At 41.8% G+C, this 20,913-nt stretch overlaps 1 protein-coding gene across 2 annotated transcripts in view; it reads right to left on the bottom strand.

Annotated features, from left to right (window-relative positions):
• Positions 1-20,913, bottom strand: part of EPHA3 (EPH receptor A3) — a 177,178-nt gene that overhangs the window by 55,488 nt on the left and 100,777 nt on the right. For both annotated transcript variants that reach the window (XM_050978116.1, XM_050978122.1), the window contains exons 4-5: positions 8,200-8,355; positions 7,379-7,714 (exon numbers count right to left, since the gene is read on the bottom strand). In XM_050978116.1, the coding sequence (XP_050834073.1) occupies positions 7,379-7,714; positions 8,200-8,355 (492 nt within the window). The remainder of the gene's footprint in view (positions 1-7,378; positions 7,715-8,199; positions 8,356-20,913) is intronic.

Below are 20,913 nucleotides of genomic sequence, written 5' to 3'. Positions count from 1 at the left end.
TGGAAACCTGCTAAACCCTCCACGCTGCCCCTCCAGATACAACTCCCCATCGCTTCAAGGCACGTGCAGGCACAGCCCTTTGCCCTTTAATCTCCAGGACACGTAGTTAAACCTGCACTGTGCCTGTGTTTGTCCTCCTGCACCTTCTCCTTGAGCTGGAACAGGCACAATCTGTTTTTATGACCTGGGCTGTAAAATGTCACCTGATTCTGTAGCATCACTGGGTGACTGTCATGCCTTCCACGAGGCATCAGGGAGCTCACTCATCCCACATCAGCAAAAAGCCTCTCACAGCAGCCCCAGGCTGGATCCATCATAAGGAAGGGGGTGGAAAGGCTCACAGTTTCTGGGAGAAGGCCTATCAAGATCACATTTACACACATGAAAGCGTGGAAGGAAAGAAACAGGACAAAACTTCAAAGGCAAACTCAAGCAGGCTGCCATTGGATGAAACAAAGCCGGGCACGTTTCTCCCAGGAACAGAAAAAAAATAAAAACTTGGTTTGTTCGTGGCTGTTCTGATGGATGACTGCCTGCAGTATGGCAGCAGTGCCCAAATGCATCTGTGAAAGGCTCCAGCCTGTGGTTACAGACTCCAGAGTGGCTGCAGGCATTTCACAGGTGCTGAGGAAGAAAGACTGCAGGGAACTGGAAAGGGGGAAACAAGCAGCTTCAGCAGGAATTACACCAAAAGGCAGCTGCTTGATTTCCCTCTCAAGTGCACAGAAAAGCAACCTTCTGGGCAGCAGCTGTCACTGGACAAGTGATTATCAGAGATCATTTCTCACTTTTACAAATAAATTCTAAATTAAAGGAAAACGTCATTAAGCGTAGCGCAATCATGTTCTTACTTCTCCCTCTTTTTATTAAAAGAGATAGCAAATGCCTTCCCCAGAGCAAACAAAAGGTTTGATTTGCTCATGTGTTAAACACATGTATAATAAGTCATGGAAATGCCATGTCCATTTTGGGGAGGATCAGGCTGCACAAGGCACTCACTTCAGAAACTGGAAATTATGGTGCTGTGGCATTCCCAGCTGTTATTTCAGAGAGGAGGCAAATGCTGGATGTGCTTTCATAAGGATTCATCCCAAATGAATCACAACACAAATGTTATTCTTTCTGCTCTCTGTTGAGGTGGTGATGGTGGGAACTTTGCAATAGTTCATATTTTTCACTGAATGTGTTAAGACCCTATCAGTTTAAATAAACTGTTTTTCTTTGCTTTCCCTACCCCTTTGTTACATTACCTTAGAGGATTTTAGAGCCTCACATTTCCTGGAGTGAAGCCTTCAGAAAGAAGAATTTATTCACCATGCTCACAACATCAACATTCAGGCGCTGAGCAGGCTTTCCCTTTCTGTGATAATTTGATTATTTCCTCAACCAGAGAAACCCCATGCAGAGTGTAAGATATTAAGAACTATCTCTGAAAAAGCCATTATCCAAAACTGGAGAAGACAATTGCCCCCAAATAAGTAATTTATGACACAAAATACTTTCCTTTTAAGTAATCACCAAGAGCTCCTGAACTGGTTTGTCAGTATTTTCCACCTGCTCAGTACAAGAAAAGAGACAAAATTTTTCAAACTTCTTGCCCTGTCATTTGGAGCACTTGCATTTGTGGGGGTTCATCAGGAAAGAAGAACCTCAAATAGAAAAGACTTGAAAGGTGCTGACATCTTTCACATGCTTTTGGATTTGGAGATGGTTTAATATTTTTGTTTCATTTAAAACATTTTTTAATATACACAGTGATATAGTTTACTAAAAGGAATGCTAAAGAAAACACTTTTAGCTGTAGAAGCTGACAGGTATTATGTTGATAATTCTCATTGCAGGAACAGTTCCCAAACCTAAAGGAACAATTTTTCCCATCTCTTCCCAGCTTGCAAATTGCCTAGAGGGAATTGCTTCAGAAAGCAAATTGATAGCTGTGTTTACAATCGAGAGGAACACAATTTCCCCCAGTGATTACTGAGAGTGCCAGCACAGATAACAGAGAGAGACAGAAGTCTAAGGTTTATTATTTAACAGAGGACTAAGCATCCTGCTTACCTGCATTCCTTCATTCTTACTCCTGTACCAAACTAAAATAGTAAATGAGGAAGACCAACAGAAGCCAGCAAAGAAAACCATTATCCACTGAGAGCTGAATAAAATCTCACTGTGATCTGTGGAGAAACCAGCTAAAAGCTCTGAAAGAGGAAAAACTCTCTGAGCCACAAACTTCACCTGTGAACTTTCTGCCAGGTCAGGAGCGTTCACATGAGGGCTGAAGAGCCCAGTGTGTGTGTCACAGACTTTGAAGCCTTGGCAGAGCTTCCTTGACGTTCAGGGGGAAAAGGGATCAAAGAGTTTGCAGGCAGAACATCTCCAGCTAATAACAGGCTATGCATGGAGTGACATTGTTAAAAACACTTCCCTTTCATATCCCTAAAGGAGTTTTATTGAGTTAAAATGATCCTTGAATAGCCTCTGGGCTGAACTGTAAAACACATTTGAAGAGCGTAAAATCTTTATTTATGCCAGGAATGTTTGAAACTCAAAAGATAAATGTCATTCAGGAAAACAAGCATGTCCTAGGTATTCAGTACCTAATGGGGCACAGCTGTAATAACAGTCAGTGAACCAGAGACTCCCTACATCATGTCATTAGCTCACTTTTAATAAGTCTATCTTCTTGTCCTTTTTATAAGGGCCATAGGGAAAGAAAGAAATATATCATCCCCCAAACATCTGTGCCTCTCTCAAATTGTCTCTCTTAGAAGACAGATCTACTTAAGGGACTTGCCTTGGGATATAGGTTGTAAAGTGCACACAACCCTCTCTAAATATGGATTTTATTTAAACAGGGAGCATCACACATCATTTGTGAACTGCTGAAGACAGTGCAGTGCAGGCTGAGCACATAAATAGCATCAAAGTACCTGCAAATAATCAAATACATACATTGAAACAAAGCTTGGGGCTGAACTTATTCCCTTGAAGCCAGAGATGTCAGGCAAATAAAATTCTGGTTCTGAGGAGGTTTTAACAAGCCTTCCAAGGAGCCACAGAAGTCTCTACTTAAAACAGGACTGAAAAATTAACTGGTTCTTTCTCCATTCCAAATGTTTATTCCTCCAAGCTGAAATTAAGACATGGCTTGGAATTTTAAATGGCACAGGGAGATAAAGATACTGCAAACCCTTCAAGATCCTAATTTCTCTATCTCTACCTTACTTTTGTTCAAAAGGTTATTTTTTCAATAATTTTCATCCTGGCCTCTTGTAAAAACTCTGTAGTGCTTTACTGGTTACTTTCTCCTTAAACAAACTGCTTTCCTATGGCTTTTCCTGCCTGGGTTCAATGATTAAGCAGGATGATTAAACAAGTTACATGGCTTCTTCTGCCTCCTGGCTTTTAGAAGTATAAAAGATAAAGAAAGAGACTCTGGATAATCAAACTACTGCTTGTCAAGAGAAGCTTGAGGTGATATAAAGTAGATCTGGGGCTATTATTTATATCTTGGTATTATTTATAATGTAGCTTTGCATCGGATGCCTCAGTTTGGATGCAGGGCTGGCTGCTCTCTAAGCTTCCTCTAGGAAAAGTCTCTGACAGAGAAAGGAATCAAAATTTTGCAGGTGCACAACTGACCTGTGGAGAGGCCAAAACTCAGGGTTAGGCACTTTTATTCTCTCGACTGAGAAGCATAACCACTTTCTACAATCAGGAAAAAACTGACATTTCTAGCTGAAATTTAGTCCACAAAAAGCCTTCTATGTTTCCTCTGCAGGGATTCCTCTTTATTCTCCAATTTATTTACTTCTGGCACCTATCTGCATCCTGCCTGCATTGTGTGGAAGAGCTGAGGACAGAATTTGAGGAAGTCTCTTGTTACAACACGTCCCATTTGTTCTTCTGCTGATGCCAGGAGATGTGACAGCACAAAACTCTTTGGAATTGGTTTAGGGCTGACATTGCCTTATTGTAGCTGAATTTAGTTGCTACCACCTTTTGCAGCTGCACTGTTGAGACCTTTGGTTAAAAGGCCTTAAGTCCTAAAGAACTAAGCTCCATTTAAAGCTGTCACAGTGTGCTTTTGGTGATCAAAAGAAAGCAATCTATTTTATCATCAATGAAATAAAGAACTGAGGTATTAGGGGGAAAAAAAGGAAAATATTTGGGAATTGGCATGAGTAGATTGGGAAAATACAGAAAATTTAATTATTTTCACAAAAGTTTGATGTTAATAATAATTTTGCTGGAAGCATGAACACTGAATCATCACTAAACAATGGAAGGGGTAAGAGTTTAGGAAGATGCACATGCAAAGTTGGTGTTTTGAGACAGAATATTCAGATTGATGTGGAGCAGCTGCCAGGAAAATGCTGTTGCAAAAAGAGGGTCATAGACTTGACCCTCTTGTTCCCATCTACCCTCTACAGGGTTTTAACTTTGCTCCTTCTGCTTGCTCTGCCCCATGGCCCCTCTTGTCTAACCTGGATTTGTGACCCTTCTTGGCAACCCAGGCCAAACCCATTTGGATATGGTACATGGAAATTAAGGATAAAGCTGTAAAAAAGCTCTCTAGGGACAGCATTCTAGACCTTACAGAGCTAAAAATGTGCTTCTGATATCTCCCTTTTGTGATCTGACCAGTGAGGGAATGCAATTATGCTTTTGTAATTATACTTTAAGAGACTGCTTATATACATACTTAAGGTCTAATTTTAACAATTTGCAGAGTTTCTAGGGGGATTCTAACACAGTAAACCAATTGGCACGATCAAGAGATAGCACAATTAAGCCTGTACTAACCCACATCACCTAAATGTACTTAAAGAAAAAATGGGCCATGCATAAAAGCAGAAAATAAACTGCTGAAGCAGCCAGTGGGTTACAGTGAACAGAGGTGCTGCTGCCAGAAATGCTCTTGACTTTGCCACATTCCAGGTACTGTGTGTTCCACAGCAAAATCAAAATCCACCTTGCAGTGCAAAGGCAGCAGCTCTGGGCCCTAGGGAAGCGTGCTGCAAAGCAGGAGGCCTCTGCAGAGAAAGAACTTCCCTGATCCTGGACTGTTTTATTTTTTGTGGACTGTCCGAAGGTGATTTCGACCTGCTGTGCTGATGAACAAGCTGAAAGGCAACACCTTTGATCAGAGAAACAAGAGAAAACTGTGGGCAACTTAACAAGGATGCTCCAAGTCACTGATCTGAAAATCCAAAACAATGAACTCTAACAGCAGCAAATTGAATGGACATAAAATGCAGGTTCCAGGGCTGAATTTGGTGGATTCACCTCTGTCTGCCTACTGCACAGTTACACAGCCCCCCAGAGCACTGGGAAATGTAGTGACTGGGGTCAGGAAATAGCCTGTTCTCACATTTTTATGCCTCCCACTACAGCTGATCTGTGATTTAAGGAGAAAACATACACCCTCTACAGTGAAAAACATTGCAATAACACAGCCCACCAGGAGGATGCCTACTTAGAACAATGTGAACTTGTCTGTGGTTTCAGGAAGACAGAACTGGAAGTATTTTGGGGACATGGTGTGGGATGGGAGGAGGTGGGAGGAGGCTCACTGAACACATGCATGTTTTCTGCACAAAGCCTCCTGATGGAAGCTGCATGGAGCACAAGCACAGAAATCGCAGCATCGAGTCTCTCTCTTCACTGGCACACATTGCTCCTAAAAATTTCACACCCAACCAAATGCCAGGAAAGAGTCTAGATTCTTCACAGCTTTCAGATAAATGGAACCATGTCAAATGAAAAGCAAATGGCAGAACAGTGCAGTGATGACAAAGGCTCTGATCCAACAGCCAGGGCACACTGCCGTGCTCATGCAGGGCCTCAAAGGCTTTAATAAGTCTCCACAGAAGGAGAGCAGCCCTTTTGTACCCCATCAACTGTGACACCACCATCTAACTCAGTATTCAGCTCCACACCCCCATCATGTTGGCAATAATTCAGAGTTGGTGAGACAACTTGTAAAGGACTTAAAAAAAAAAAAAGAAAAGCTGTGTTTTCAACCTCTCTAATTTAATGTTAGCTTTCTATGCATCTAACATCAAAGCCTTTTTTCACTTCTATTTAATCAAAATTAATCACTAAGATTACTACAGTAATTTACGTTGGAGATTACTGAAATGAGTGTTTTATTAAAATCTGGTTTTATTAATAAAACACATTCTGGCTAAGGAATCATGTGAGCCTGCTATTAGAGACTATTAACTGGGAACTGGGAGTTAATCATAACAGTCATGCTGCCAGGCTCTTTGACAGAAACACACACTGGGTTTGTTTCTACTTTTACTTTTACAGGAATATCCCAGAAAATTAGTCACCCTGGCACAGAGCAGATTCTGCTAATGAGGGAGAGGAAACAAAGGTGCATGTGGCATTCACATTCTCTGAAAAATCCCTTTGCCCAGGATTTTTCCCCTGGGAAGCTGAGAAGTCTCAGAGAAAAATGAAAACAATAATTATCACATTTGCTTCTCCTGTGCTGTGCTCATGTGGAATGTGTTTGGAGATTGTTTACCCACAGGTGATTGTTCCATTGCATTCTGCTGGGAGTTGTTTTCACTCTTTGGCCAGTCAGTCCCAAGCTGTGTCAGGACTCTGGAGAGAGTCAGGAGTTTGCATTATTATCTTTTTAGCATTCTGTAAGTATCTTTTCAGTATTCTTTAGTACAGTTTAGTATAGCATTCTTTAATATAATATAGTATCACAAAATAATAAATTAGCCTTCTGAGAACATGGAGTTGTCCCTGTCCTATTTTCTGAAAAATCCCTTCACCCAGATTTCTTCTGCTGAGAAGCCTCAGAGGAAAAAGGAAAACAATATTATCTCATTTGCTTCTCCTGTGTTTTGCTGCTTTGGAATGTGGTTTGGAGATGGTTTACCAACAGGTGGTGGTTTGATTGGTTTCACCTGAATTGTTTTAACTTAATGACCAATCACAACCAGCTGTGTTGGACTCTGGAAGGAGTCACGAGTTTTTCCTTAGTGTCTTGTTAAGCCTTCTGTAAGTATCCTTTCTCTATTCTTTAATATAGTTTTAGTGTAGCCGATAGAGTATAGAGTAGATAGGATAGGTAGGATAGATAGAATAGAATAGAATAGAATAGATAGAATAGAATAGAATAGAATAGAATAGAATAGAATAGAATAGAATAGAATAGAATAGAATAGAATAGAATAATAAATCAGTCTTCTAAGAACATGGAGTCAGATTCATCTTTCCTCCCCACGACGAGGGAGCCCAAAAATACCACATGGAGCCAGACTCATCATTCCTTCCTTCATCTGGGAACCCCACAACCACAATGGGTGCACAAAACCCAGCAGCCTCAAAGGAAAGGAGAGCAGAGACTCACCAGCCTGGTTGGTGGTGATGCTGACAGCAGCGAACTGCCTGGCCAGGGTGCTGAGGTCGGAGACGCCGTTGAGCGCGTCGATCTCGAAGGTGTAGTTGGTGTGTGCCAGCAGGTCCACCACGGTCACGGTGGTGTTGGTGAGGCCGCTCTGGCGCGGCAGGAAGCGCACGTTGTCGCTGCAGGGCTCGCACAGCCGGCCGCCCCCTGAGCACTTCTTGCAGACGATGTTGAAGGTGACGTCCTTCCTGCCCCCCGTGTCCAGGGGCCAGCTCCAGTCCAGGATGACGGAGGTCTCGTTGATGTTGGAGATGACGTTTCTCGGGGCGGATGGTGGTCCTGGGAAAGGGAGAGCAGGGAGTGAGATTTTCTCCCCAAGGATGCTCCAAAATAGGAGTAACGAAGGCGCAGAAACATAAAAATAAAAAAAACCTTAATAACCAAACTCTTCTGGTTATTTCCTGCGGAGACTCCTGCAATATTTCACTAGATTACAGACCTAGGCTAACAAGAACCACGTTTCCTTATAAATAGAGAGTTCCCTCAGGGTGCAGTTCAGGATTGAGGGCTGAGTACTGGTAGCAATAAAAAAATCCCACTTCTCCTTCTCGAGTCTGACAGGGTACAAAAAGGAGAACATGATATCAGAAAAGACACAAACCCAGCCCACCAAGTTCCAGCAGCCTGTCCAACACTCAAGAAGACACGAGAGGGAGTGGATGGCTGACTGCAGTGGGACATGAGAGGAAGCAAGCAGGCGAGCTGTTGTGGAGGGACAGATGGAGCAGCAAGAATGACAGCCCCGAGCAGAATGAGCTACTCACTGGTGCAAGCCATGGATGGAGGGTCTTTCTCAGAGCGAAAGTAATTCTTTTCACACCTGCAGTTCAGAGATGCATCTTCGTAGGTGGAGCTGTGAGGGGGGCATTTGGCACACTTCACATTGCCAGCAGAGGCTTTGTAGAACCCAGCTCGACAGGCTGCAAAGTAACAGGGGATAGAGTTTTAAATTCCATGGACATCTTGATTCTAACATGTGACTACTGCCCTGGAACCTACCCATATGGGGATCACAGTTTGCAGACATTTACGATCTAAAATTACAGATTTTTCTCATAATCAGAGCTGACAGAAATAAAACGTCTTGGTAGAATGGAGTTCATGCATCAGCTTGGATTTGCATTTAATTTTCCCTGGAAAACAAAACAGTGTATTGCACCACTAAGAAGAAACATTTTCTACGCTTCATTTTGAGAACTTCACTCCTTTTCATTCTCTTCTGCTTAATTTACCAAAACTTTGGCCCTACCCTGCATAAGAAGCTAACTTTATCTTCTCTCTGCTGTTAACATTTTCTTACAAGGGCACACTGATTGTGCCCTTGTAAGAAAATGTTAGCAGCAGAGAGAAGATAAGTAAGCCAAAACTAAGAAAATAACCCGAACAGAGAAAGATCTTTTCCATTTTTGAATGATCATGTCAATGAGCTGCTTCTGACACTATCAGGAACTTGCATGACCTCTATAAGAAAGACTTTTTTGGGGGTTACAAAGTCTAAACCAGGCAGCCTGAGGTGGGAAAAAGCTCTGAACACATATCCCAGCAGCTTTTCAAGCGATGGACGAGGGAGGGGCTGTTATTGTCTATCCCCAAAACCTAAATAAACACCTGGGCAAGGCAGATTTGTTGGTTAGCTCCTGATGCCGTACACCTGAGTGAAATGCTCTGGTGAGTGGTGAGAGAACAACTACTCTGCTCTTCTCTGAAACATCCTCCAAGGAAGGGTTTCACAGGGAAGTGCCAATCTCAGCCACCCTTCAGCACTTCCCAGCCCTGGCAAACACCAGTGCTTGGCTGCAGCTGCTCCCTCCAACTTCCAGGCTGCAGGAAAGCAGCTGGCAAAGACAGCTCCCGCTCCAAGTTCTCTCCTGCAAGCCCTGAGGAAACAACCCAGAGCCTGAGCCTCTGAGTCACAGCCCCAGCAGACAATCTGTTAGAGCAGAATTGTAAGAATTGCTAAAGAATAGCAGCACTGCTAAAAGTGACCTTGTGTGAGCGGCACGGACCTGTCCGACCTGGCACAGCCTGTTCAGCTGGCACTTGTGGTGTTCCTCTCTCCTCAAAGCTGCCAGGGGGGTTAGGGATTCCCATTTGACTGGAGGAAATAAAGGAAATTAAGTCCTTCTTACATCCCTCCACCAGGAGGAAATGCAGCAGGAAACAACTGGGTTTGGGTTTTTTTTTTTTGTGTAGCTGTTATTTTTGCAGCCTTTTGCGACAGAGGAACCTCCAGTGACTTTACTGCCTCTGTTCCCAGCCCTGAGACAGCAAGCCAGGCACAAAAGATGTCAATCTCCTTCTTACCAGCAATAATAACTAAGCAAACACAATAAGGAATAAACATCACACTTCATCTGCCTCATTAATACAGAGAACTTCCATTAAAACTTCTTGTGGAAACTTGCCACCAGATATTAAACTCCAATGGTTTTGCTCAACCAGCTTGAAGGGACACTTTCACATTTATGGGCAGTCACCCACAAGGCAATGATGTATTTATGATTCTATACAGCAGAATCTTTAATAAATATATATGCTAGTTTAGTGCAATGCCAAAAAAAAAAAAGACCCTTCCACCAGTATTTTAATAAAAGCAATGAATTTAACACCAGTAAGCAAGCTTGTATTAGAAAAAGACAGATTTAGAAGGGTAAAGAAACTGCTCCATTAATCAATGTCTCCTTCACCCCTCAGGGAAAAACTCATGGACCTCATTTAAGAAAAGGTGGTGATGGTCAGTGGGGGGGTGAGGCAGTCAGATTCCTGCTGTCCCAATGTGCCCTAGCAAGGGCATCCCAATCTCATGTCTTCCCCTCAGGCTGTCTTGCACTTTCTGCCTTTGTCTGTCAGACCAATTTCAGATTATTCACTGCAGCCCAAAGGAGAAAAAACAAAAAACATTCACACTTCAAACTGAACTCAGAACTGGAGGTGCCAATGAAAAATATTGTCTATGTATAATTATTCCTTTCCTAATATTTTTTTTCAATTCTGATATATAAGAGAGAAAATATAAAGTTGTTACTTCAAAAGACATTAATTTCTCTGTCAGACAAATTGGATTGCATGCACTGATAGAAGAAGCTTTGGCTTTTTGAGGCAACTACCATGGCTTTGGTTGCAATTTGGTTGAAAAAAATCATAGGAATTAGCATAGGAAGTCTTCACAGAATCTCTAATTTTAGCATGGAAACCAGCTGTGAACAACAGTGGCTTTTACTCAACTTACTCAATTTCTTGCAAAAACTAAGAATTTTTTCTTTCCCTCACAATGGGGAACAATGCAGGAGGAAGAAGATGCAATGGGCCAGGAAGAAAAAGCTGTTAGCACACTAAAAGTGAGTCAAGGAAACTTTGGGGAGTTTCTATACATATGATATAAACAGTGCAGCAAGGCTGGCTGGTTTTGCTTTTTTAGGAAGATCTCCTCAAGCCTGCTGGCTCTGGTGACTCCTGTGGTAACTCCCACCTGCAGCATTCTAAAATTGCATTTATTCTGATTTCAGTCTCTTTTGTTCGGGTGTGATGCCAGGATGACTTTATTGAGTCACCTGACAGTCAGAATTTCAGGGCTCTGGTTGTCCTTGTTACTGTGTGAAAATGAACTTCCTGGAGCTCTAACTGATGAGTCTGTCTCAGAGGCAGAGAGCAAAGTTAATTCAGTGAGAGGAAAACAGATGCATGCAACAGTCTATGCTAGGCACTGATTAAAGAAATGTGATTGTCTTTTCTGCAGCAAAGTGAATTTTGCCTCAGCCTAACTAATCTGCTTGGGATGAAAACATGCTCCTAATTAAGGGTTAAATTATTAATTTAAACTGGAATTAATTTTAAATTAAAACATAAATCTGTTAGCAAATAGGAGCATTTTAGCATTCAGGTCCTGCAGCCCCCTGCACACAGAGCAATCTCAGCAATTCCCAGCTGTAAACAGCAGGGAACAAATGGAGCCTGCACTGGGGATGTCCCAGCCCCAGCACTCCAGGCTTGACAGGGCCCATCCCCTGCACAAGGTCAGGGAAACTTCATTTAGGAACTGCCTGGCACTGCCCAGCCCTGCAGGAGCTCTGCTTTTAGTGCTTTTTAGGCAGGGCTGGAGCATCACAACAGGCTGGAAGTGGATTACACATCCAAGGCATGGCTGACCAGCACCCACCCACTGATCATTCCCTCTCTTTGTTCCTCTGCTCCTCATCAGAACAGCCCTGGGTGAAATGTCACCCAGGCATCGAGGCACAGCATTTACCAAGAAGGGAATTCAGTCACAAACCTGTGCAGCTCACAGATAACACATCCTCAGAGCGTGCACTAACAAGACAGATGAGAGCAACTCAAGACAAACCTGTGACCAGGACAGGGAAGCATTCCCCATGGAAGTGGCCACTCTTAGAGGGGCTTTGCAAACTGTTCCCACTGTCACCTGAGCAGCAGCAGGTGAGTTAATTGAACTAATCAGTATTATATTTCTCATATCAGGGCCCATTCTTCACTTCCAGGATTTTGAGAAAATCCTCCAGTCCCTGCAGGGACATAGATTTGCTTGTGTTTTGATAGATACAAAGTCCTGAAGGTGGAGCTGAGGCCAGAGGATGACCTTTGGCTGGGCAGGTGTGTTGGGAAGGGAACCACAGAATCAATTAGGCTGGAAAAGACCTCTGAGACCACCAAGTCCAGCCTATCACCTCCTACCACCATGTCAACGAGACCACGGCACTGGGCTGGGTCCAGTCTTTGCTTAAATGACTCATCCCAATGCTCATACACAGCCTTGAATCTTTGAACTGTTCTCCAGTTCCTATTGAAAGGGTTTACACAGCTTTTCCCCTTTTTTTTCACCCCATTCACCAGCAAATTTTATAATGTAGGTTTCCTTCAAAACCCCTCAGAGCAATGAAACCACCTTCAGCAGCTCTGGTTGTTTATCAGTATTTCAAAAGCCATAAATTCTACAGTACTCTGTATGTGTGTAGCATCCTCTCTCTCTCCTGAGCCTCTCTGTAACTTCTTGAACACCAACTCAGCCCAAAAAGGCTTCTAAAAATTAGACTGGTTTTGAGTCCTATTTCCCCTGAACTTCAGACACACTTTCTGTCATCAGACCTGAATAAAAAGACACCACTTAAGTGAGCAGCTGTCAAAACTAAAGGCTGTACATGCAGAGCAGGCTTTCTCTGTGATGGGCTGTGCTGCTGGCACCTGAGGGAAGAGAAAAATAAGGTTGAGAAAGGCTCTAATGAGGGATAAAAGCTCTTCTTGGGATTGGACTCCATTACCACCGCTGTAAGAATACCCCCAGAAAGAGGTAAGGATATTGACTTTCTCTCCTTGCCTGTAGGATTCCACTCTCTCTGTTGAAGAAATAAGAATCACAGATGTTCTTGGTGTTTGTTTTCTTGCACCATCCATGAGATAGGCATGGGGCAAGGATTCAGTGCAATGTGACACTGAAATGTCTCTAAAAAAAAACTTCCTCAGAACCAAAAAAAAAAAAATCAGTAGTATTTCATCTTCCTCATGAGTAAATTTCTGCTTTTTTCCTCCATGCTCCACATTTTATAGTGATCTGTGACCTTAACATATTTTAATCAGATGCTTCTTAAATTGGCTTTACTCCCAGGTCAAGCCATTGAGCAGAAACAATTCCTGCTCCTTTGTTTAATAACTGTTACTGGCAGACAAATTAATTATATGTACATAAGAGATAGCGCTGTCCTGAGGGAACAACACTGCACCTTTCAACCACAAAAAACCCCAACTCTGGAATAGCTGCACCTTGTGCCTTGCAGGGCTTCTGTGTCTCTTTTTGTGCAGTGCATTTCAGCCAGGATTGCTGCCAGCAGCTTTGTTTAAAGTGCAATGTCAAAGACTGCAGACCTAAAACAGACCTGAAACCTCTTCACAGCAAAGAGGTTCTCACTCGTGGGCAAGCAAGCACCAGGTTTCAAAATGTGTCAGGCATTGTGTCTTCTCTGCAGTCAGTTTTGGGGGAAAGAAATCTTAGTGGATTACTTAAACAGGTATTTAAACCTTTAAAACAGGCATCACCTAAACAGGCATTCCCTAAGCAGGAATTTAATAAATCCACATTCATAAATTGCCATATAAATGATTTTACCCTCATTCCTACAACTCAAATGCTATGTCAAAAACCTGGAAATATAGTGTTAGAGATATCTGTTCATTTATTTTTTAACAAAGATAATGATGTTAATTGGCATTGTACTGACCTTCATGTAGGCTATCCAATATTTGGGGGTTTTTTTTGCAAATTATTGGTCACAATGCATTCTGCTCCAGTGTAGGTAGTTGATGTGAAGTATAGAAATCCATCTTTCCTTCAATTTACCTTCAAATTTGTTACTTTTTTCACCAAATCAATGTACCCTTGGTTTTTATTACACGACAGGAAGACCAGCTGCTCTTGATGTGTCCTCTCAAAGGCATTCCTCATCTTACAAAGATCTATTGTGAGCTTATCTTCTCTGTGATGAACAAACACAAACTTTTCAATCAGCCTTCCCAGCAATGTCTTCTGATCCTTTGATCATACCCATCTGTTTCTACACTGTCATTTATACAGTGGAAAATGTTCTTATTTCTCCCATGACATGTCTGATGAAACCAATTGATTTATATATTGGATCACAGATTCTATCTTGCTCTCTAACACATTTGGGCCTTTGCTTTGTTTTGGGTTTTGTTTTTTATTTTGAGCAACCCATGGAACATCTCTCCTAGTGAATGCACAGACCCCCAAGTCAGAACAGTTAATTCTGACAAATAAAAGGAATAAATTTTCTCTCAGGGATGAAGGGAAGACGATGATGAATTTACTGAGGCTGAATATTCTTTTGCAACTTCCCACCTCTGCTAGCACATTCAGGAATCTTTTACTGTCCCTGGGAGAAAATTAATGCAGAACAGGCTCCAAACCCAGTGTCACCTTCTAATCAAAATGCTGCCTGGTGGCCTGTGTGATGTTTCAGAGAGGCCAGCCCAGCTCCCTGATGACACAGGTCCACTACTGCAATTTGCATGAATTAGTACTTTTGTTAGGAGTCTCAGCAGAGCTGTCAAATTAATTGGAAAAGAAATTTAACAAACGCCTTTTCCCTCAGAGATTTGCTCTCAGGTCAGGGTTGAGGCACATTGCTCGAGCAGTGTGGGGGAAGCTTGTGTTCTTCACACCCTTGCTGAACTTATTTTGTTGGTAAAAAAGAGAGGACTTTGGTTTCTTGAGCTGTTAATTCGTTACCTGTCACAAGCAGCCCACTGACATAAAAAAGACAATCTATTTCCAATGCTGCTTTTGGCTGGGGTAGGATTAAATTTTTTTTTCATAGCAGCTGTTATGGGGCTGTGTTGTGCTGAAAATAGTGTTGATAATTCAACCAAGTTTTTATTTTTTACTGCTGAACAGTGCTCATACAGTGTAAAGGTCTTTTCTGAGCAGGCTGGGGGTGCACAAGGATTTGGGAGGGGACACATCTGGGACAGCTGGCCAAGTCTGGCCAAAGGGATGTTCCATCCCACCTTTCCTGGGGATGGCTGAACACCTGCCTGCTGATGGAGAGTGGGGAATCAATTCCTTGTTTTCTTTTCCTTGTGCATGGCTTTTGTTTTCCCTACTAAACTGACTTTCTCTCAACTCACAAGTTTCCTCACTTTGCTCCTTTGATTCCTTCCCACATCCCATGAGGGGAGAGGAGTGAGTGTCATAATTGTCAGCTGGGCTTAAATATGACAATCTCACAGCACTAAATATACCAGATGCTGATAAAATAAAATTAGAATGGCTCAGTTAATGGCCAGTGACTAGAATGTCTGTACTTTCATTTCCCACAAATTCTCATACCTCAAAGTTAGTTCTTTTCCCCAATTTTACCACATTTTTGAATTCAGCCACTGGAGGCAAAACATGGCCAGAGGCACATAGGGTTTAGGAAGCAAACACTGGAGATGCTTTACTGCCCTCCCTTCCAAAACACAACCAACCAACCAACCAAAAAAAAAAAAAAAACCCAAACCAAAACCAAAGTTCACATTTTTCAGCAGTGATGTGAACTGGAGCTGAAAAGCTGAAATTGAAGCTGAAATTGTGTGCCTATGCCTTAGTCAGTGCTACTTTCAGTGCCAACCACTGACTTATTATTTCTTGAATTCACTGAGAGCTGGTGCTGGGAAAGGGAAGCTCTAAAGAAGAGAAATGATGCTACAATGGCAGGCACTTAAACCTGTAGGAAAAAATCCCTAAGGTTTAAGCCACTGCCATTAAATCTGGAATATAATTTAGGGTATCAAAAAATGGCTGTAATTTGTGGCAGCATACAGGAAACAGCCATTGCTTTGCTAGTGATGCTGTTAATGCCACTTAATGGCTGCATCCATATAAGTATTTTAGGCAGACTTTTAAAGCAAAATCCCATTTCTCCCCTTCTTGTCCCATGATTCACAACATAAAGTGTGTCCAGACCCCACAAATACATTCCAGGTATACTGGAAGAGGTTCTCCCTGCTACAGGAAGTCTGTAGGACCTCCTAGAGATTTGCTGAAGTGAAACTCAAATGCTTAAAAACTGTCATGGTTTGGGCACAGAATCCTTAATTCCAACTGCTGAATGCTCCCATTTGGCCACACTCCTTGCTAATGTAGACTTAAGCCATGAGCACCAGCCTTCAAATATCTTTGGGCTGTCAGAATCTGGCAAAGGAGGATGATTTTATCTAAAGCCATTAAACATATAAACAGATATTGTCATGTGCAGAGAGGTTTCAGTGATTTCTAAAGAAAAGGTTTAAACAGAAGACACAAAACATTACAGCTTCATCACTGTCAGAACATCCTCTTCTCTTTGTGTTTCTTTTTCATGGACTCTATTTTCATCTTTCCAGCAGAAACCCTGAAAATTAAACAGTTGCAGCCCCTGGGGACATCTGTGAGCTGACAATCTTCTCACAGCTGAAATAAAACATTCCGAACACTCAAGTGCATTTCTGCATTGTGTGCTTTAGCTTTTGCCTCTTCTTCCTTGGTATTTTTCCTTTTAAAAGGAAATTTCGTAATTACCTAACATGCATTTTGTGTGCATGTGTTAAAAATGTCTGGGTTTGCAGGGTAAGCAATTATCTGCTGAACAAAAAACTAATTAAATGTAATTTTTTTTTTTAAATCCCACAGTTCAGCATTTTTCTTCACTTGCCTGCTACCTGAGTGAATCCAAGGGGGGCAGAACCTCAGCTGTTTAGAAAACAAAGAATCTGATATATTGCATTTTACAGGGTATTTGCCACAGAATGAAATCCTTCCTTACAATCAGCAACAGAAACAAGAACTCAATATTCTTCATCAGCATTCACTTCTCAGTGCAGGAAGTTCATCAGAAGGGACAGGAAACTCAGTTTGCATCATTCTGCTCAGTACTCTTTCTAACAAGTGTGTGCTGATATCCAATGCCACATGTTCAATTAACAGTTTGCAATTCCACTGGACTTTATGGGGAAAAGAATAAAAAACCAGCATTATGATGCCTTTCATGACTCTGCATTGTTTTACAAGAAAGGTTTTACTATATAAACATCATGCCATTTTCTGAGTGAAGGAACAATATTGCAAACACCATGGATTTAACTACGTTGGTTTTATATTAATGTTTTCCCACTTCTTACTTTAACAGTCAAAAGCAGAAACCAATGAGGCTGAAAGGACATCCAAAACCCTCAAAAGATGGAGGCATTTAGGGAATCCACCATGAGATTTGACATTCTGTACCTATCAGGACCAACTGATGCAGAATAGGGTGGGGTGTTTTCCCTACTAGGAATATTCTCAACTACTCCCATTAAAATTCTTTGGAGTTTACCAAGAGGTAATGGAGAAGTCAAATTCCATCTGGTTAGTTTGCTTAGCAAAGCTGTGATCACAGGTCTGTTTCCAAAATATCTATTTTACTTTTTCTGAACAAATCTCAAGACAATAAAAAAGGTTTTCTCTTTTGTAGGCTAAGCTTCAAGAACGAAAAAGAATCCAGAAAGAAGAATGCCGTACACATTAAACTGGTGCAAATGGTACAACATAGCACATAAACAATTTTAAGCAATCAAGTCAAGAAAACCTGTTCTTGAAAAGTAAAGTTGTAACAGAAATAATTACCTTCTTATTGATAAACTCTGGCTGGGACAGCTGGTTTCCAGCATACATGTCATTGAGACCTTTTTTTCACTAAATACTAAATTTTAAAAGCCAGTACAGAGAGCAGAATTGGAAAAAGGTTTGTCCTTGACTGAGCAGTTACACATCTCACGTTCACTACTAACCAGGTGCATTTCTGAGAGCCCAGGGCTGATGGATCCATCTCTACACCTGACACAAAAGCTCTGCAGACTGGTGAGATCCCACATAAGCTTTCCAGCCACAAATGGAGCTCCCAGCTTTGTGCTGGACAAAATTGTACCACAGGCAGGCAAGGATTCAGCTTGGGATAACCCTGGACTAGAAGATGAGCCCAGAAGAAGTTCTTACACGGTGTTTTTCTGCAAAGCCATGGTTCAGCAGCTCATGAGCCCTCATTTCCCCACCAAACCCACAGAATAAGGGTGTATGTCAGCTGTGAGCATCCCAAGGAAAGTTTTTCTTCTATAAAAGGCTCTGTGCTTCAGACAGGAATCCAGTTAAAGTGTAATAGGAATAATGTCCATGTAAGTCACTAAAGCATTTCTACTCTTTTTTTTCCTTCCTCCTCTCCTTGCTGCCTGTCCTGTGTGTCAGATTAGAAACATACAACAAGTGATTATGATAGGCAAGTGTAACTGTATTTTGAAGGTGCTGTCAAAATGCATTAGCAAAATGTCCCATTATAGCCCAAGCAATCTGAAATGATCTCCCCCTAACAAATGCCATCAGTGCTGTGTTCTGCTGCCCTGACACCACAAAGTGAGGCTGTGACAGCTTCCCACAGTCACAAACCTGGCCCTGCAGATCCAGCAGCTCCCATCAAGCCCTCACATCCCCACCTGGTGCCAAGGACATGGCACCCTTTGGCAGCCCTTTGCTTTATCTTGCTCCCTCCCTAAAAATTAACTGTGCAGTGACCCTCCTTCAGCACTGCTCAATAAATCCTAAATACCTCTGCCTAGGCAAGGCATGGCCAGCAGTGCAAGGGCCAGGGAGCTTCCTCCAGCACCATCACCATCACCATTGTCTCCGCTGCTCTGTGCCCCTTGGGACAGGAATTCTGAGCTGCTGTGCTCAAGCCCAGCTGTGAACTGGGACACTGATTTGCACTTTCTACCTGTTCCCTAACAAGGAAAACTTTCCTTCTGCATTAGGATTCGCTCTTAAAGAACATTTTGCTCTTTTTCCACATCTTCTCTTGGCTGCAGTGAAGACTGGGTTAAATGTGTGTGCAGCAAGCATTTGGAAGAGGCAGGCAGCAAGCAGGCTTGTTATTCTTGATGAATAATGTAACTTAAGAGCTGTAATGCTCACAATTGATTTAACAGCTGCCAACAGCCCCAGTTTAGAAAAGAGTGAGGCAATGCTTGTAAATTTGGCTTGAATCAGATTAGTCCTCCCTGTTACCCTGCAAGTGGGGAATATTTCTGCCCTGCCTGCTTGGTGGCACCCTCCTCCTGCTTCATCTGTTGGGCATTTCTTAATGACAATAAGTTGAGTCATCTTTCTTCCCACACTATATTTAACATTGTAAACCTTCCATCAGAACTCTTTGCATGTAACATAAGCTAGATACAAAAATCCAGTGAAGTCTTTACAAAGTGAACATTTTATGGACAGTTTCCCCTGGTACATTTTGATAACACGAAACAATTGGGTTATCAAACGATTGGCCTTTAAAGAAGCAATTTGGCTTTTCTCTAGTTCTAAGAGGATTTTGCTAAGATAAAATGTGAAGTTCAGCAGCCGTTCCAAACTCTAGTTTTAGTGTCTAAACTAAACTCTAAATTTAGTATCTTGCAGTGCAGAGGAGGAAGAAGGAAGATTTTCAGGGAGATTGAAAGAACTTAGTATGAAATAACAGAACTTTATTGTTTTGGTCAATCCCTGACATGAACTGAAATGTTTTGTTTTCAAAATCTCTTTTGACCTTATAGTATTGCAATAGCATGAAGTTTATCTAATTTCCAAATATTTCTTCTAGTATCACACTGACATAGGAATAGGAGTGATCTTTTTATAAATAGCAGTGCAGGTAATAAACATTAATGATTTAACTAAGAGTAAAAAATTATGGATGGCTCATCACTCAACACTATTCCAGCTCTGTCTCAATATCCCATACCTGAGGCAAGAATCCTCAAATATTTAGTTATTGATTAACAACATCTGACAGATACAGTAAATTCTAAACTCAGTGGATGATTACAGGCAGGAAGGAGGAGTAATTCCTAGAGGTACAGAAGGACACGTGGAGCACTGCCTCTGCACCCTCCAATTCTCTCACTCTGAATCTCTGAATCTGCAGGGGGGAAATAATTATATAAATTCACCTTTCACATTAGGCTGCTTGGCAGCCAGAAGCAGAAATTCCAGACTTGTGGCTTTTAGGATGATTTATACCTGTCAGTCTTTGTGTACATGCAGTATTGCCAGCTCTGAAAAGAAAGTTGGTTTTACAGACATGATTTCTTAAAGAACTGAAACTGCTGTCAGCATTTCTTTCAACCCCCTTGAAAATATCAGGTTTTTATCCCGCATTATAAAATCCTAGAATGGCATATAACACTGAAAATCTCCTCCTGCTCCCTGCTCCATGCACTCTCCAAAGCCTCCAGTAAGATATGGATATTCTTTAGCTCATTCTTATCACAGTAACTTCTGCATCTTTTACATTTATGGCAGAACAAAATCAGAATAGGAGTTAGAGCTCATCTAGTAATAAAGAACAGTGTTCTATTAAAAAAAAACCCAGACTTCTTTCTATTAAAAAACCCTCCTTTCTTCTAAAACTCCTGGTTTACAAAGGGATCACCTCACAAGGTTAAGGCAACATAATCCCAAGCCTCTGCACCTGCATCACAAAACCACAAAAGTAGCAGAGGAAGGAAAACAAAATCTCTCAGAAATTAGGAATGCTTATCCATGGTGGATTCTTTGTGTATAGCCAATACCCAACCATTTTAAGGGAGCTGTAATGGCAGCAATCACCAAAAAAACCAAACCCATTTTCCCCTTGCAGCTGAAACATGTGGGAAAGGATACAGTGGAGTTCCCTCTCCATTTTTTTCCCCTACCCTTTCACTTCTTCAGGTGTTTTTACAGAGAACTTTCTCTGAGGAAAAGATCTAAAAAGAAACTCATGGCCCTTTCAAAGGCTACTTTGATTAGGTAATTTCTGCCCCAGAAAAGTTTTGTACAACCAAAACAATTTGTAAATGAAGCCTGTAAACAAATACCAAGTTGAATTAACTACAGGACCATCAACAGAGGGAAGGAGATATTTAAGGATATAAAGAAAACAGTA

The sequence above is a fragment of the Serinus canaria genome, chromosome 1, assembly GCF_022539315.1.
Source record: "Serinus canaria isolate serCan28SL12 chromosome 1, serCan2020, whole genome shotgun sequence".
NCBI lineage: Eukaryota > Metazoa > Chordata > Aves > Passeriformes > Fringillidae > Serinus > Serinus canaria.
This window is presented reverse-complemented; position numbering and strand designations above follow the sequence as displayed.